Below are 19,598 nucleotides of genomic sequence, written 5' to 3' on the forward strand. Positions count from 1 at the left end.
ATATGGTCTCACAAGGGGTCTGAGGATCTCATCTCGGTACCTAATGGCGTCAGGCTACCTCTGGCGAGCACATGGAGGGCTGTGCGGCCCCCTAAAGAAATGCCATCCCACACTATTACTGTCCCACTGCCAAACCGGTCATGCTGGTGGATGTTGCAGGCAGCAGAACGTTCTCCATGGCGTCTCCAGACCCTGTCACGTTTGGTCACATGTGCTCAGTGTGAACCTGCTTTCATCTGTAAAGAGCACAGGGTGCCAGTGGTGCATTTGCCAATCTTGGTGTTCTCTGGCAAATGCCAAACGTCTTGCACAGTGTTGGGCTGTAAGCACAACCTCCACCTGTGGATGTCGGGCCCTCATACCATGCTCATGGAGTCTGTTTCTGACCATTTGAGCAGCCACATGCACATTTGTAGCCTGCTGGAGGTCCTATGGGTCCCTCCTATGGCCTCTTCCACGTCTCCTGATGTACTGGCCTGTCTCCTGGTAGCGCCTCCATGCTCTGGACACTACACTGACAGACACAGCAAACCTTCTTGCTACAGCTCGCATTGATGTGCCATCCTGGATGAGCTGCACTACCTGAGCCACTTGTGTGGGTTGTAGACTCCGTCTCATGCTACCACCAGAGTGAAAGCATTGCCAGCATTCAAAAGTGACCAAACCATCAGCCAGAAAGCATAGGAATTGAGAAGTGGTCTGTGGTCACCAACTGCAGAACGACTCCTTTATTGGGGATGTCCTGCTAACTGCCTATGCTTTCCACCTGTTGTCTAGTCCATTTGCACAACAGCATGTGAAATTGATTGTCAATCAGTGTTGCTACCTAAGTGGACAGTTTGATTTCACAGAAGTGTGATTGACTTGGAGTTACGTTGTGTTGTTTCAGTGTTCCCTTTATTTTTTTGAGCAGCGTATTAAGTTTTGTAAAAATACCGCAAGGAAATACTGCTAAACTAGATGGCTGAAGACCACTTCTACCTATATATTTTACTAGCTCTATACCCATGCTTCGCTATGAAACTATGTGGGCTTAGTTTTTGGGGAGGGAAATAAGGGGAAAAAATTGTGCCTCTGTCTACCAGCATCCATCGGTATTCATCTGTCTGTGTGAGAGAATTGAGGACTGTTTGGAAACTGAAGTAGCATTTGCTGGTGAGCAAGAAGGAGACAGCAAGAAGCCTGGGCATGGCTTAGTTCAACTGTTCGGTACTAAAGCTGATTGCTGCTGTGAAACTGAAACTGAAACTCCTCTCCTCTGCTTGTGTTTTGCATTTGGAACAGATTTCTTTTCAGGTGGGGAGTGGGAGTAGAACTCCTTAGCATCAGAGTGTGTTAAAATTCACACGCTTGGCAAGTGACTCATATTTATGATAGCTGCAGTGTCCCAGGATCATGTGATCACCTTTTGTAACCTTCTGATGAGCAAAGTCAATGCTTAAGTTAGCTGTTACTAATTTAACGACTGCAGTGTTTCACTTAACATTTGTGATAAGAAAAGTCATAAAGTGGGGTTAAATTCATTTAACAAATGTCTTACTTAGCAACAGAAATTTTGGACTCAATTGTGGTCATAAGTCGAGGACTACGTGTACTTTTGCTTCTGAAAAAGAGGTGCAATTATCAAGAGGTTAAAAAAAATGCCGAGTGGCAGTGAACTTTTATAATAAATGAACATTAAAGAGGATACCAAAAAATAACATATACAAAAATGACTATATCCAAAAGGCATATTCAACACATTCAATCAAATTTTGAACCAAATCATCTCAGAGATCATATTCCAAACACTTTCTTCATAATTATGCTTACATATAAGTGTACTGACTTCACATTATTAAAACCTCTATTACTAGTACTGAAAAGGAAAGGGACAAAAATCTTGACTTTAATTCTTTATTGATTTCCCTACCATCTGGAAGGATATATTAAGCTGCCAACACAAAATTGTAAACAAAGTGGTAAACAATCTGTTTCAGCAAATTTATTAATATCTGTTACTACTTAATGTTTCGATTTATGAGATAACTAGTCCCACAAAATGTTATTTGTTAGTTACCACCCTTAAATCAGATTTCTACTCAGACGCTCCATTAAATTATATTACACTTGGACGAAAATGGATGAACAGGTACAAAAAATGGAATTTGTTCAATATGACACCGTGTGGAAAGCGGTATATAAGTCTAAGTGCTATTGCTATTTTGACAGTTTGCTGAATTTAAAATAAGCAATCTTTTTTCAAAGTAGAAACTAAAATTATTTGTGTAATAAAACCATCAAGAGAAGCTGAAATACTTATATTCAAAGGGCATGTTGATTTAGTTTATAGTTTTTACCCTGAGTGTATGACTTGAAATTGGCATTTTTAAATTTACAAATATTTATATATCTATGTGCATTGCTTCTGCTACTGCCTGTAATACCTTATTTAAATATTAAATAAATCAAACTGATCATAGTAATCCTTAGTAAAATATAATTTAAATTTTTTAAATTTCCTTGCCAAATCTGGTATTTTCAAAATCTAGAAAACAATTTCTATCATATTCAAACAATAGCCATAATAGTTTTTCTTAAAATGTTTCAAAAGAAACATAGAATAAAGTTAAACAACAGCTCATAAATATTCCAGTAATATATTTGTTTAACAGATCCTTTCCTTACTGGATGTAAAAATCCCTACAAAATAAGAATTGAGCAAACAAGTAGCCCATCAACTGACTACTTTATAGTCATCAAGAAATTTAAAGCTATTTAGTTAAATCTGATCAAATAATGATGTGGAATACCCCACAAACTAAGCTATCTGAAGTCTGAACTCAAAATTATGAATACAAAAATATTTCTTGATAATTATATTCTACAGTGAAATTCTGTCAACTCTCCAGTGAAACAGATCTTAAAAAGCCAAATATTACTTAAGAAAGCACTGCACGGTGACATCAAAAGGATACAATAGTGGGGAAAAAACTGCTTCCTATCTCTATCACTACTTGATAATGAGTTCTTGCTCAAATTTGATTGCATTTGAGAAGTGTTATCCTTCATTTGCATTCTATTTCTATCCCGAGAGAAAGCATTTGATTCACACATAAGTAATTTTAACAATGTTAAATCCCACCCCCCGCATTTATATGTACTTACTTCTACTTCTCTCATTACAAAATAAATTTAAACAATGTTAGTTAACAAACTTGTTACAGAATAATGCATTATTTTTGTAATTAAGGTAATGGTAAAATACTTTCTTTTTAACATATTGAATAACTGTAGCGGCAATGTACACATTTATAGTGTTGCTTAAATTCAAAGTTTAATAAATACATAGAAATTGTATCATATTCTATATACCATATTGTATTTTAACTACTGAGCCATGGTGGCACTGTGGTTAGAATGCAGTATTGCAGGCTAATTCTGATGACTGCCAGGAGTTTGATTCTGACTGGTTGACTTAGCCTTCTATCCCTCTGAGGACGGTAAAATGAAGACCCAGATTGTTGGGGGCAATAAACTGATTCTATAAACCACTTAGAGAAGGCTCTAAAGCACTATAAAGTGATATATAAATCTAAGTACTATTGCTATATTGAAAGTAGAATTCAAGATCAATTATTAATACCAATATTCCAGTGTAAGCTTACATTTAAAATTATACACACACCACTCACCCTAACCCTAATAGCAATTCATATACTGTAAACTGCCTACGATAGTAAATATTTCAGATTATTTATAATCATTTCCTCTTTTCAACAACCATTCTTATTTCAAAGCCTTATCAAGAGCAGCTGCATACAACATAGATTGAAACAAAGTTTTGAAAGGCAGCAATGATAATTTTCCACAAGTCATTTTAAATAATTAACAGCAATTATCTACATATAAATCCCTTGTTTATGATACTGTGTGTGTGTGTATAAAATATAATTCCTTGTTTATGCAAATGTGTGTTAATGGTCAAAAGAGATTGTGGTTCCAACTTACTATAAAACTATTTCAAAGAAATACAGAGCAATTTAGGGTGTCTTTAACTCCTGAAGTCCTGTCCTAAATTCAAGTCCTATACAAAATCCTGTCATATACAATTCAGTGCACTGAACTGAATAAAATTTAGTGTACTGGATAGAAATGACTGATATAATCCCACCCACCTCCCAAACACTGGTAATCACATAACCCCAAGATGCTGCAACTGTCATAAATACACACCAGTTGCCAGGTTTTTGCATTTTGATCACCTGACCATGGTTGTAAGTCACTTTTTTCAGTGCTGTTGTAAACAAATGGTTGTAAGACGAGTATTTCCTATAATAGTTTTTGTTCAGAGCATAGGTCATCCAGGTCATGGTTGGCCCAAAGGTGCTTTTCAAGAAGCAACTGGACTTTCTTGTTTTTCTTTGAAGATGTTTTGCTTCTCATCCAAGAAGCTTCTTCAGCTCTGACTGGATGGTGGAGAATGGCTTCAACTACTCTCCAAGAAAATGCAAATGACCAGCTGTCTGCAAGAAATATAAATCCTTCCATTCCCCATCATCCAATCAGAGCTGAAGAAAGTCCAGTTGCCTCCTGAACACTTTTGGGACAAGGAAGAAAAGAGCAATATCTCCAATTTTATTGTAGTAGCCTGCTGCCTATCACAGCACATCAGACTGACTATAAATACTATAGCCTGGTTTTTCATGGTGCCTTCGTCCTAAAAGAATATAACCAAAGTTGCTACATTACACACACAGACACACACACACGCCAGAAGAGGGGATTTCATTATTTGCTGAAAGAATAGACAAACCTTACCAACACATATTTCATATAAGCATATAATAAAAATTATTCTACAAGTTAACTGTATTCATCAGTATTTTAAACAATTGTTCCAATTTTATTGGGGTGGTGGTGGTAGAACAGAACAAAATCAAAGTTATCCCATCAAGTCCAGTAATCTCCTCAACACAGGAATCCAAAGCAAAGCATTCTAGATTGCCTACCTTTCCTTTATTGTTTATTCATGTCAGATACATTGAATATATTTAATATAGAGTAACCAAGTACTTTTCTTTATAACTTAACTCTCCTAATAAGTTAGGAAAATATAACTTAAATTATTAAGTGCCCTGCAGTCTTCTTCTATATGACATTGTTTCAAGCTATTTAAAAAATGCTATCATATCTCCCCCACCACCAACACACATACCAAGCTATATCCCAGTTGTCTTTTCCTAAAGCTAAATATACCCAGCTTCTTCAATTTCTCTTCACAGAACGGAATTTCTAATTATCTTAGGTTACATATCAAAGGAATATCTATTCTCAATAAATAGCAGAAAGATTACATTGTGAAAAATCTGGAAAGGTGATATTGTTAAAAATCAATTTGACCACTTGAGAGAATCCAATAAGATAATTCACCCCAAAATAAGCAGCATTATTTAATGCTGCAGTTGGCCAAAAGCCATAAAATATCAGACCTTTGTTTGGATTAGGATAATCTGTGTTTACTTCTTAATCATACTTATAATAAATCCAATGAATTTACAGTCTATTTTTCAGAGGCATTTAATAGAGCAAAATTTAAGAAAATAGGGCAGCAGATTAGCAGACTAATAAAGGAAGCCAATTTTGTATAGACATTGTGGTAATTTCTAAAGTCATTATTTACAAGAAATATAATTTGTTTAAATAAGCTGACATATACTTAAATACATGGTATTTACTGGAGCACATACTAATACTTCTTTTTAACCATGTGTTCATTATATAGACACACCCCATAATTAATAGTGGCTACCCTATTTGAAATCTCAAAAGCAACACAACTTCCTGAAAATAATTTTTGCAGTATCTAGCCATAACCTCACAAAGTATTAAAAAAACAAACACCAAAATATTCTGACTGAAATGTTTTAAAGATACCAAACATTTAAGACATATATTCAATTTGTTTAATCATAAAAATATCCTGTATTGTCAAAAAGTACAATACAGTTAATTGATTTTTCAAAATACTAAAAAAACATAACTTGGAGAAGCATTCACCGCAAAGCACACACAGGGCAGCCAATGGCAGCCAGAATATTGCACTTATAAGCAGAAAGTAGGAATCAAAAGAAGTAACCTGGCATCTTGTTAACAGAAGTTTTGAAGATTATACAGCTCTCATGGTGGGAGAAAGGGCACTAATTCCTTGGGAGAGAAAGTTTAAAAGGTAAAGTATTTAAATTTTATGTAGAGTCAAATTCTTTTTAGACTGTATTATATGAATCTTACTGTATTATAAAAGCTTACCAACATTTACATAAATTTTATAAAAATAATGTCCACTATCTGGAAAGAAAGATTAATTTAAAGCTAACCTACACTGTACATATATTAAGAAGATAGTTTCCTGGGAGCTGATGTAGAGCCTAACAAGTCCCATTTCTAGGTATTGCGTCAAAGCCTGAGAGGTGGTCACAGAATGCAAAATACACAGGGAAAAAAAGATTTCAAAATGAAAGGAATCCCGGCATGTTAAGGGGGAGGAAGACAAGAGAATGCCGACTAGTAATGACGCTTTGGATGGGGCCCCTTTAAAAATTCTACATGCAAATACATACCGTTGCTGGGGTATTATGTCAGTGACTTTTTCCTATTTATTGATCACACAAAGAAAAACCCAATATGAGCTACTGCAATGCAACACACATCAATTTGAAAGGGGGGGGTTTACTTTTTTATTCCTCCATCTAATATTCTGAAACAACGGTTACAATCTAAAAGGAAAATATTTTGCTTTTAAATGCACAGAAAATCTCGGGAAACAGCCAAGGCCTCATAATCTTCCCTCCTCCGGTTCCGATCCTTCCCTCCCGTTTTCAAAAATGCTGCTTTTTAACTCCTTTCAATGCAATGACCTCACCTCCCTCCGTCTTCTTCTATCATCCCTATACCTCTTATACGACCCTGCTCATGCAACAAAAGCTGAACATGTCAAATGAGCCATCGGTCCTGGGGAACACAGCATCAGCGGCACCTTTCCTTTTTTCACCCACCGACTAACCTCCACTCAAACTTCCCCCACTTTCGAGAGAGAAAGGAAGCCCAAACACACCACTGGGGAAATAGAAATTCATCGCCAGATACCGGGCTAAGGGGGCCGGGGGTGGGTGGGAGTGTGAATAATGAACACGCGTGTCCAGCAGGGGAGGGAGTGGGGAACACCCCCCGCCCCAAGCCGACTCATGGTGGGTCTTTCGTGCATCTTTCGTCTCAACCAAGGTACGTTATAGTACACGAGGCTTCCCTATTAGGACTCTCCGTCTCCATTTCGCCGGGGTTTCCCAGTCAAGCCCTCGCTTCATTTTGAGGGGCTGGGCCCCTTCCTCAAACTTACCCGCACACGGTTTCCATCGAGCATTCCCGACCACCACCACCACCACACACACACACACACACACACAGAGAGAGAGAGAGAGAGGGGAGAAAGGACGAGCCCAATGCTGGGGGGAGGGAGAGACGCCTTCCCCACCGATTCCTCCCGTTCGAAGAAGCCCTACTTCACCTCATGTTGCTGCTCGAGGTCCGGGGGCGTTCCCCCCACTTCCCCGCCGCTCCTCGCTTTTCTTTTATGAGCCGGCCCGGTTGCACTCCGTAGGCGCCGAAGACAGGAAAGAGGGGGGTCTCCCTTCAGGCGCCAGCCAGTCCCCTGCCTTGGCAACCCTCGGGCTGACTCGGCTGCCTGCACCCTCCGTTTTTCGCTGCTTGGCCCACCCCGACCACAGCGGGGAGTCGAGGGAGGGAAGGAATGGCAGGGAGAGAAGAGGGGAGGGGGGGGAAAGGGAATAAACCGACGCTTGGAAGCGCCGCGAGGCTGGCGCGCGAGGGGCGGGGAGGAGAAGAGAACAAGGGAAGGTGGGAGAGTTGGGAAAAGCAGAAAATAACGCAACGCGCAAGCGGATCGCTCGAGACACACCGGCGCGGGGAGGAGAAGGAGGAGGCGCGGCACGCAGGAGGACGCCAAGGGGTGGGGCGGAGGAAGCCACGCCTCCTTGACTGGTCTGCATTCTCTGAGAGTGGCCTGCGGCTTGACAGGCGGGACTGGGCGAATATAGCGATTTAGCCGGCTGGAAAGATGTCAGAGGGCTGGCTGGGTGTATGTTCTTCGGGGATTGGCCGGGTTCCTTTATAAACTCCTGCGTGCATTCGGCGTTAGTAACCCCCCTTCAGTTCTTCGTCGGCAGTCGGTGGTCGCGGGCTACAAGCCCCCTTGCACGGTTCGAACCTGCTGTCTGAGTGCTCCGGATCGGGCCGTTCGTGCGTCGCGCTTATGCATCTGTCGTCGCGGAGTGTTAATTATTGTTGCTGATTCCCACAGAGTTGCGGTTCTGAAACGTCTCTTTGTCTGTCGGACCTTCTGTATGCATCTTATACTGTAATGCATTTTGTTATTTGCTGAATATTGTTGGGTGGCATATATTCTTGTTTAACCAATATGGTTGATGTACTGTCGTCTCTACAGCTAGCCTTAGATTTCTTAATCATTAAATGTTACCTTGTTATCAAGCACCTTGTCATTCAGTCCACACCAGTTTTCTTTCTTAACAGTTTGTAAGTATGTTCTGAGTACATGTTATCTCACAATAGAAAAAGCATTCTTGTTTTACTTCCTAAGCTATTCCAATTTTATTTGGGGGAAAATTCTGTTACTTGTTGGAACTTTTTCCAATTAAATTTGGTTATGGTTTCATACATAATTATTTTAACTTAGATTCACACTAGACAGGTTTCACAGGATTGGACTATACATTTAATTGCAATCAAATATTCTGGCTCCTACTCAATGTGTGCCTTTTGGAAATACCCCAACTGAATTCAATGAAATGTGTACAAATAAGAATGATCGTTAAATTAGTGAAGACACATCAGAAATATATATCACTGACTTTTCTAACAGCAATACCATTGTGATTTAGCTACCTGACAAGTCTAATTTTCATGTACATATCATTTTTCTCTCTTGATTTGATTTAAAATAGAAACTGAACCCATACAGATGACATTTGTCTTGTTTGATTGACTGTGATTAATTAATTTTTTTGCCTAATCTTATATTATTACTTGGCTGGCAAGTGTAGAAAAGTTCCAAAATAGCATTGAGGAAAGTACATGGCAAGTAGAAAACATGAACCTAGCCCAGAAAGATAAGAAAGGCATTCAAGATTGCCCCACCTTGATGCTCTTTGTTATAAGAGGGAGACAGAAATGTGGTATGACTTTCAAGATTCTATTATTACAACCTAGAGCCACAAAGTAGAGTTCCAATAGTTCATTGTATCTTTGTTCCCTGACCTGGCTAATCATGAAGACAAAGTCCTTCAGCAAATAATGACTTGCCAAGAAAGCAGTTGAGATGGCCTTTTCCTCCTGTACTTAACAGTTTTCCAACTTCTTCCACCACAAATCTAGTCTGTCTAAAATGCAACATGTGGGGTCCTTGGTGCTCTCTGACCTTGGCTGTTTCCTTGCAGATATTCCATTACCAAATTAGGTAACACCATCAATGTGCAGTTCAACCCTGAACTACAAATATTTTTTTAAAAAAACATCATATACATCATAGGTACGTTTAAGGGTAGGGCACATACACAGAGCGGTTTCCAGGACCATTTACCTCTTATTGCAAGGGGAAGTTATTGCTCTCCCACTTTGCACAAAAGCCATTTCTTCTATCTTGTTGAGGTGACTGGAGAAGTGGGCCCTTTTGATGCATAGGAGCGGATATCAGGTGACACTCTGATGAAAAGTTACTTTTACAACAGGAATGCTGGCTGCAGAACTGCTTACAGCATAGGTGAAGGGTAGCAAGATAGCACTCATTAGCTGCCTGGGCTGGGCTGGGGAAATTATGGCTTAAGATCTACTCAGGCATAGGCTGGGGTTTCCTTCCAGAGGAAAGAAAGCAAAGGGCAGCAACTCTGCAGGGAAAGGGGACCCATTTCCCTTCCTTGGCCACTTAATTTTCCTGCCAAGGCATAAGAAAGGATCCAGCTTGATTCTTTCCCGTCTCCTCAGTATCAGGAGGAGTGGGGAAACTATAATTAGGAAATCTGTTTTCCCTCCCCCACCTTTCACCAGGAACAGAAAAGGAAAGCAAAATGGAGTGATCCTGGTCATCTTAGGTCCACTGGCAGCCCACCAGCTCGATATGTCATGCACAGGCCATGCCCACCCCAGCACCACAAAAGGGGAAAACATCAGGAAATGTCACATGATGGCAACATCATGCAGCAAGTTTGACACCATGTCCTAGGTGATCACTCCATGGAGCTGGAAATGTGACTTACAAGTTTCATGGACCTTTTACTGTCAACTAATAATACCAAAGAAAATATTCCCAGCCAACCTCTTCCCCCACCTTCTCAGGTAGATAATATAATTCTCCTGTTTCTGGTCAAGGCAGAATAGGAGCTTGAACTGCAGTTAGTACTTCATAAATCAGCTACTTTTCTAATGGCTTCGCTACCAGTTTATAGCTCTCTAATGCTAATTATGCTAATATATAATTAATAATTAATAGTAATGCAGAAACTAGAAGGTGTCTTACTGCTGTCCATTGCAGGCAAGATCTTTGCTTGCATTCTCCTAAACAGACGTGTCACTGTCTTGGAACCTTCCTCAGTCACAGTAAGGCTTTTGTACAGCAGGCATGATATTTGCTGTGAGGGAAATCCAAGATTGTTTTTTTTTTCTATTCTTCATTCTGTCTTCATTGACCTGGCAAAGGTATATGACACCATATGCAGGAAGGTTCTCTGGACTATCCTGAAATATTATGGATGCCTGAGGAAATTTGTGAAGTTGATTCAGTTACTATACACAAAATTACATGACAGGTCATTCACAACAGTGATATGTCAGCTGAATTTGCCACATCCAATGAGGTAAAAAAGGACTGTATGCTAGCCCTAGTCCTGTTCAATCTGTTCTTTGCCTGCATGTTGTCACTTGCTGTCTGGGCTCTGAAGTAGGGAGTTTCTGTTAGGACAACTCGTTCTTTCATTTTGCCACTTGAATACATGGATGAAGTACCTCTATGTTCATTCAGGAAACTCTCTTTGCAGATACTTGTATGCTCCTGGCACCCCAGGTTGATGAACTACTGTACATTTGATGCTGAACAAATTCTCAGTCATTGCTATTAGTCTGACTATCAGACTGACAAGACTGAAGTACTTTACCAGTCCATGTCAAATACCATGCCGGTAGAAATAAAATTACTGTTGATTACACCTTGTTGACAAATGTAAACAGCTTCAAATACTTGGAAGCATCATATTGAGCAATGAATCTTTGGAGAAATAATTTGACTCCAAAATCAGCAAAGCTGGCCAGGCTCTGGGGAAGCTGCGTACTAGAATGCTTATTCAATACAATGCCCATATCTCCACAAAGCTGAAAGTCTATAGGGCTGTGGTTAACCCTTCTCTCCTATATGCAGTGAGTCCTAGATTCTGTACGAATAACACATCAAACAACTGGAGAAACTTTACATGACTACACGCTGCTCCATCCTTGGCATTCTTTGGCAAGCCTTTCTCCAACCTGGAAGTCTTGGACTGGCCAAAGTCTTCCAGCATTGCATCTCTCGTTATCAGACCCCAGATACAGTAGGTGAGATGTGCCATCAGAATGGATGACCACCATACGCCTCATCAGTTGTGCTATGGTATACTAGAGATTGGGAAGAAACATCAAGATTATCCATGCAAGCAGTACAAAGATGCTGTGAAGGGAATCCTATATCACTATGACATCTAGCCAAGGGACATAGAAGCTACAGCTGCTGACAAAACCTGTTTTGATTACAAGTGCTACAAAAAACATAGAAAACCATGAACGGTGTCACAAAATAACACCCACAGTTGTTGTAATAATGGACTTTAAGTGCCTCCATTGTGTTAGACTGCTGTTCCAGTCTGGGCCTGCAGAACTGTCTCCACATCCACAGATTAACTGCACAACAGGATATCTTCTTTGAATCCAAAGTACTACTTCTATAATATTAGACTATGGAAGATGCCTTTTAAAACTGTATTGATCAAAATTCTGGGTCAAGACACATAATGCTCCAGTTGGCAGGGATGAAAGTTAAAACATGAAACCACGGTTCATTTTTCCTGGCCAGAAACATTTGTTTTATTCTGGAAAAGTAGTTGGGCTGGAATTGTTAAACCATGTATCCTGTTCTTAGCAAAGAACTGTGGTGGGGAGTACACTTTCTACTCCACCCAGTCATCATTCATGAATATCACTGTATATTACATTTCAGATAGTTTGAGTAATGACTGACACATTACTTTGAATCAGTTCATACAAGAAGAAGCAGCAGTTTGCTTATGTCATCATTATTCATGCTACTTGCTTTTAGCATGCAATGACACTGCCCTTTTTTTAAAGCCTCCTATTTCCCCAAAAAGAACTGTTGGCTGATACAGGATTTATGAAAAGATTAAAGACTTCACATCTGCATGTGAACAATTAAGGTAACAACTGAATGAAGACTTGTGATAGAAACCAGAGAAAGGACATTTCAGCTTGAAGACATTGTGTCAGTTCAAAATCAAGATGAGTTTGATCACATGAAGTTGGCTTATTCTGAGAGCTGACTCAGCTTTTTCTGATTCCACACTAATCTGGGAGAATCTGGCTAAGTGGCATTTTTATACTCTCCTTCTGTTCATCTAGAGAGATATTTGATTGGATCAACCTGATCTCAGCAAGTTCCCTTTGAGGCTGGCAGTCTCATTTGCAGGTTACTTACAAACTACTTTGAAAATAGTGGTGACATGGAAATGCTCTGAATTTTCTTTACAAATGAAAGAAATGCTCTAAACTGAATGAATCTGAATAAATGTGCCATTAGCAATATGCTGGGATATATGCTGTTAGCCACACTTTAATCCTACTAAAATCAAAGGAACAGTTAATCATAAAGTCTAATTAACATAATGTGGGATCCACACCCTTTTATTATTTATATATGCTGAACACAGCCCTTTTCAAGTGATTATCTGTCTATGAAGATATGAAAGTAAAAAAGTATGCTGCAAATATAGTCTACAATGCTGCAAATATAGCCTACTTTCTATGACTATCAGGTCTAATTGGGATTTTGAAATGTATGTGTACATTTTTGAAATGTAAGATGGCTGTATTGCAGATTGAAAGAAGTTTCAGAGATTAACTGTAGTGAGAGAAGGAAATGGATCAATACTTTTAATAGTTACCTTGAAAATTAACAAACTATAGTACATCTGCACCAGTTTGATGCATAGTAGTTGGGAGCAGTAAAGTCTACCTATTTTAAAATATATAGCTCCTGACAACTTGAGCAACATATCTATGGAATTATTTTTGACAACATACACCAAAGCTTTCTTATTGCCTTACTCAGTGATATTTCTGACAATCTGTCCTATAGTCTTGATAATTGTACTTGATCTTTCATTCAAGTACAAATCAAAAACAGTCCTGCTTAGCCTTTAGGGACCAGCCATGCTTGGGTGTACTCTTCCCCCAAATATTTTATAAGCCGACTCAACTTTAATATCAGCTTTTTAAAAAACAACAACCTCTAATTGCTTTAAAATAATATTTTAAACTTTGAGTGTTTACAGGACAAAAGTCTGAGAGATAAAAAGTATGAATTAGAACGATTGCAATCAAATCCCTTTGTTGTACAGAGGTATAAATAATGTACTGCATTGATGGGCATTTATAGAGAAGTTGTCCTCTACATATGTTGTGACTACAACTTTCAGAATTCTGACTCTGTTAGGGGAAGATGATCCGGGAGATATGGTTTACTAGCTACTCTATAATGTCCTTTCAGTTCACAGTTTTGTCCTCTTAGAAGGAAAGTTAGACATTTTTATTTTGTATATACTCTTTGTTGATGTTTATTGCATTCCCTGTTTACAATATCTGCTTTGGGATGGAGGCTTGACTAGATAGTATTATATGGGGGAAAATAAACAGTCTGAAAACAATGAAAACATGTTCTCTCTTCACTCAGTTGTGTAGTTTTAAAAAGTATATATTTTTTAATATCACAAAGAGGTTTACTTTATAGAATTCAGTCTTTTCTTCCTCTTCCTGTGCATTATGCAGCTCTTATGGCTACTGTACTAGGAATATATTAGATATCATTGACACTTTCAGTTTCAAGTACCTTTAAGTTCCGCCTTCTTTTCAGAGTGAGTAGCCAATATCTCCTTTTCAAGACAACTATCTATACTGCCATCTTCACGAAATTGCCCCTGGATGATCTTACTATTTTCAAGAATAAGTTGACAATCCATTGATTTCAAACCACCTATATAATGCTGTATTGTACCATTATCCTTCTATGCCAGAAGAATGAAACCTCTGGTATATGCCTGTCAGATTGATTTTTTCAGTCTGATTTTACTGCAATGTATAATGCTTAAACACATTTCATAAATAAATGTAAAATAGTTCAACTGAGAATATCCCTGTCAGAGTTACTGAAGTTTAGTCAGTAGAAGTTTAGTCATACCATCTGATCTTCCAGGGCTGGCTCCACAAAAATATATTTGAGAATGTTTATTCATGAACAACCTATGCTGGACATGGCTTTTTGATTTTAGCAATCCAGTTCTGAGACTTCTTTCTAATTGGCTCCTTCTTTGTTAATTTTTAATCAAATGGGTAGGATTTCTTTTAATACTTCCTTGTGGATTTATTTTGATGGCTTGTTTCAATAATATATATATATATATATATATATATATATATATATATATATATATATATATATATATATATACATATATAATATTTATATATATATATATATATATATATATATATATATATATATATATATATATATAATTTGTTAAATGCATCCTTTGAGGCTGAAAGCACAATATAGAAATGACTGATTACTTTATATAAAACAAATAATTATAATCTCTTATTATTACAGAATGGTTGTTTATCTTTACCCATGTCCCCACATGTCAAGACCACCTGGAGATATTGTTTGTGTTGTTGACGTATGACTCAGCTGCCCTTCCCTGAGCAAAATTCATAGTAAGGCAGATTGAACTAACTGAATCAAAAATGACAATCCTAAAAATAATTCGTGTCATGTTATTATATTACACTTGATGCATGGTCTTCATTCCCTTATATCTTCCTGTATTCTGCTATGAAAGATAGCTCGATATTCATACTCAAAGTATTAGGCTAAAACACAAAAACACACACAAAAGGTAATGAGGTTGTTTGCATTTTTGCAGTGCCCTTTCTATTATTTGATTTCATGGATTGTCAGCTTTTGCTGGAGTATGTTATCAATCAGTTGGAATGGGTGGGAAGATATGTTAAAGGAGAATTGTAAGAGAAAGAAGAGGAGGGAGGCTTCTGACAGTTGGTAGAACTGGTCTATCCAGAAAAGATCCAGACCAGTCTCATGAATTCACAGAGGGAGAAAGTGAGTCAAAAGAAATTAGTTAATTAACCTGTGCAGAGGCCAGTCTATTGAGTTACATACTCCTTTTATTGGCTCAGGTATGTTGTGCTCATAATACTTTGTATAAAAAAAGCATAAGTCACAGATTGTCTTTGGCCAGTCAATATCTCATAGTGCAACCCATCTCCCAGGGGCAAATGGAGGCACATGATGTATGCAGATGAGCTTCTGGAGTAAAAGACAAGGTATGAATGTAATGAACAAACAAATTGGCTTTATTTGCATGCATACTACCAAGCACATATATAGGTATACCCTTAAGATTTTCCTCTCCTTGTTATTGTACTGAAAAATCATTCATAAGTATGGAATACAAAGAGATTTAAACCCTTATGAGGACTAATTCTATCAATGCTGGGTTGAATGATTGATGCCTCTGTTGTGCCATATATTGCTTAAGTGGCGAGAAAGTTCTGGGTATATGCTGGAGTCCCATTGTTTTGAGCTTACTGGATTTCTTCTCCTGTCAATAGCATGTGAGTCTTGTCAAGCATATTTATAATAGTGATGTGTGTTTTGTCTTGGATAAAGCACATATAAGTTACATAACTCTTCTTATTCATCCATCCCAATGTAGTTATACCAGACCTCATATCTACTGTTAGTAATAATATATGGTTGCACATACCCATGTACACATATAGATGTGGAAATCGTATGCAGGGAAGAATTAAAAAAGGAAGGTAATAATTGCAACAGTGCAACATGTATGTGGTAGGATACTGATTCAATGCAAAATGATCAAGGATTCATTCACGCTGCTACAAATACTTAATCTTAACTTTTCTTTTTTTAACTGACCCTACGAATTCCATTGCGTGTATGTAAGACATACCACATAAAAGCACCCATATAAAACATCTCAGTTCTAAATAAAGCTGTATGTAAATTGAGATCCCAATGTCCTTTCTGTGTTTATCCAATGCTTATTATCTTTTAAGAAAATTACTTGAGACAAATTACTCCAGTTATTTTACTAGCTTTAAAGAATTTGTAAAAAATAAAAGTGTGGTGATCACTTTAAGTTCCATTTTTCTTGTATAAAATAGGCATTTTGTAGTTGAGCTTTATAGACATCTTTGACTGATATCCATTCCTCCATCAAATAATCCTGTCTAAGGTTTTATTACCCTAGAATTCTATTTTTTCACTTGATGCATATTTTTAAATCAGTGTCTTTTTTTACTGAAATGCCTATTTTTTGGAACATAGATGAAACTTATCCCAGACATTGGGCTTTTCCCTGGATCTATAACTCTGATCTCTAATAAAATGTTGCATGTATGAAAAATATAATCAGAATAAATTATAAAAGATATATGAGTGTTAATGAGTTTGCAAATTATTGAAAATGAGAAGTATCCATTTGCCACCCTTATTATTTATGATGAAAGAACTGATCAAAATAAGTGCATCCATCAAAAACAGATCAAACTATTCACTCCATCAATTAACACCGCTAATGGAAAGATTAATTTCAATTTAATAAATCTATCATTTCTGTTAGATTACCATGTTTATGGTTACAGTGAAAGGGAGAGGTCCTACATTCAGGATGGCAGGCTGCATCATCATAGTGCCTCCTCCAGAGAACTCATGCTAAGGAAATTCTTCAGAGAAAAAAAGGCACCCTATTCTGTTCTATTGATCAGCAAGGCTAAAAAGTATTCTTCCTCGAGCTCATTGAATTCATTGAGAGTTTTCTTTACATTCCTTAGCCCAATGACTTTTATTGCTGAGCAATGAAGGGGGCTTGCTTAAGCGCACCAACATGCCTACCGTCCCTGTCCTATTGTTTCTTTTATTTTTCTTATATGTATCCATATCGTGTATTCATAACTATGTTTATTCTTATACCTATTATCTTGTAAGTGATTAACAAATCAAATTAAATAAAAAATAAATAAAAAGTTAAATTCAAATCCAACACTAAGTCCTTCCAGCTTAGAGAACTATATCAGTCCATGACAATACATTGAGACATGTAATTTTGACTTTGCCAATCTATTACCTTCCATTTGTGTTGATCTATTTACCATCATTCTAAGGTAGCCTAGCTATAACTAGTTGAAGGTGATGAGTTGTCATCCAATATATACTGAAGGAAACAAAATGCTGAATACTGATTTAACCCATTTTTATTTGTTAAACACATATGTCCATGTGTCCATGCTTTCCTTCCTTCCCTCCCTCCTTCCTCTCAGAACCCAAGCTTTAAATTTAACAGTCCTGACTCAACGGATTCAAGTTCAGAACATCACTCAGTCTGCAATTTTCTATTCATTTAACAAGGAATAATATCTTAGAAAATAGTGGGTCTTACTTCCGATGGACATCAGTGCACCATCAGTTAAAATGTAAATAATAGTTGCTAAAGATGAAGCCTTGCACGTGGCACTTTTGCCAATCATCCAGTTTCCCACACAACCCAAAGATCCTGTTTGCAAACTTTAATTTCTCTTTCAAATCACTTTCAGCTGAGTACTGTTTCTGCCCTTGATCCCAGGTTTTTTTTAAAAAAAATATAAGTTCTGCTTCAAACAATAGAGTTGGATGCCACTGCAGCATTATTTCTGTTTCCAAACTGTGGGCCTTTTTATCCAGTAAAAAAATGCTTACCAGAAAACATTTGGAATGACTTTCTAACTATGCTATAATATGGAATATGTTATACTGGATTCTAATTTGGTGTTAATGCCAATGGCAATGTGGCAGCAGGCCTTCCCCTCCTCCAAAGTTGCCATTTGCCTCTGGCATTGTCTGCTGAGTCTCTGAGCAAGTTGCCCAGGTAACCTAAGTGTTGCTGCCAGCCCTGGTTTTTTGTATTCGCTCTGCTCAGTAACACAGGCAGATATAATGTTTCCTTGCACAGCAGAAATGTAGAAGTTGACAATCTTTTTATTAACGGGCCATGTTAGAGCCACTCTAAATACTAACCAACTGAGAAGATTGTTCCTATATGGACTTTATTTCATTCTGTGATTCCTTACTTCAATAGCAGTCCTTTGTCAAAGAGAATAAACTTGTTATTGGCAACCTGCCTAGCAAAATAGTTATTTTTTCATTCTAGCAGTAACAAACTTCTATTGCTTTAAAGATATATGTTATAACAATACCTGTATAATGTCTCTTCTAAAATGTTTCTCATACAGTAACATACTGATTATATGTTAAATTATAGCATGCTTAGATTCTGAATTCCTGGTGTATTGGTCTTCTCATATAATTTATTCTTGAGCACAGCACACTTTTGGTATTTCCTACAATTTGCATTAATATTTTCAGTGTCTGATATCACCAACCTCATTCTCTTATATGCAAATCTAAGTCCTTAGAGCCCTTTCTGCCTTTTAATGGTATTATTTATCAGTTACTTTGTATGTATGTATATATATATATATATATATATATATATATATATATATATATATATATATATATGGATGGATGGATGGATGGATGGATGGATGGATGGATGGATGGTAGGTATTCAGTTTTGTTCAGGTATTTTCCCACGTCATTATATTATGTCCGAACACAATACAGAAGCCTGATGATGGCAGATGAGATTCTGCCGAAACGTTGCTACAACTTTAAAAGCACAACTACAATGATGTGGGAAAATACCCGAGCAAAGCTGAATACCATATATATACATATACATACACACACACACACACACACACACACACACACACACACATATATATATATATATATATATATATATATATATATATCTCCAAGTATGTAGATATAATGCACAATTATATTTTTCTGTCAATTTTTCTCAGTTATTTTAGAAATCCTGCACTTTGTTCTTCATTTATATTGAAGAAGTAGTTTGATAATAGATTGAATAGGATTTGGAGAAACCAAATTTTGCAATTCCACATAATTAATTATATTGTCACAATTATACTTACTGAATGTTATTTATAAAAGCCAACTGCAGAGTCGAAGTTATAAAGTATATACTAGATCTGAATTTAGATTAAGTCATAGTTTTTAGTTTATACAGAGCCACTGAATCAGTGGGTTAATCTCAACAAACCCA

At 37.4% G+C, this 19,598-nt stretch overlaps 1 protein-coding gene across 1 annotated transcript in view; it reads right to left on the reverse strand.

Moving 5' to 3' along the window:
* Positions 1-8,009, reverse strand: part of ENAH (ENAH actin regulator) — a 73,608-nt gene extending 65,599 nt beyond the window's left edge. The window contains exon 1 of the mRNA XM_026695679.2: positions 7,544-8,009. Within this exon, the coding sequence (XP_026551464.1) occupies positions 7,544-7,548 (5 nt within the window). The 5' untranslated portion in view covers positions 7,549-8,009. The remainder of the gene's footprint in view (positions 1-7,543) is intronic.
* Positions 8,010-19,598: the final 11,589 nt, after the last annotated feature.

This window comes from Pseudonaja textilis, chromosome 1 (assembly GCF_049901715.1).
Source record: "Pseudonaja textilis isolate UNSWEBS1 chromosome 1, rPseTex1.2, whole genome shotgun sequence".
Lineage (NCBI taxonomy): Eukaryota > Metazoa > Chordata > Lepidosauria > Squamata > Elapidae > Pseudonaja > Pseudonaja textilis.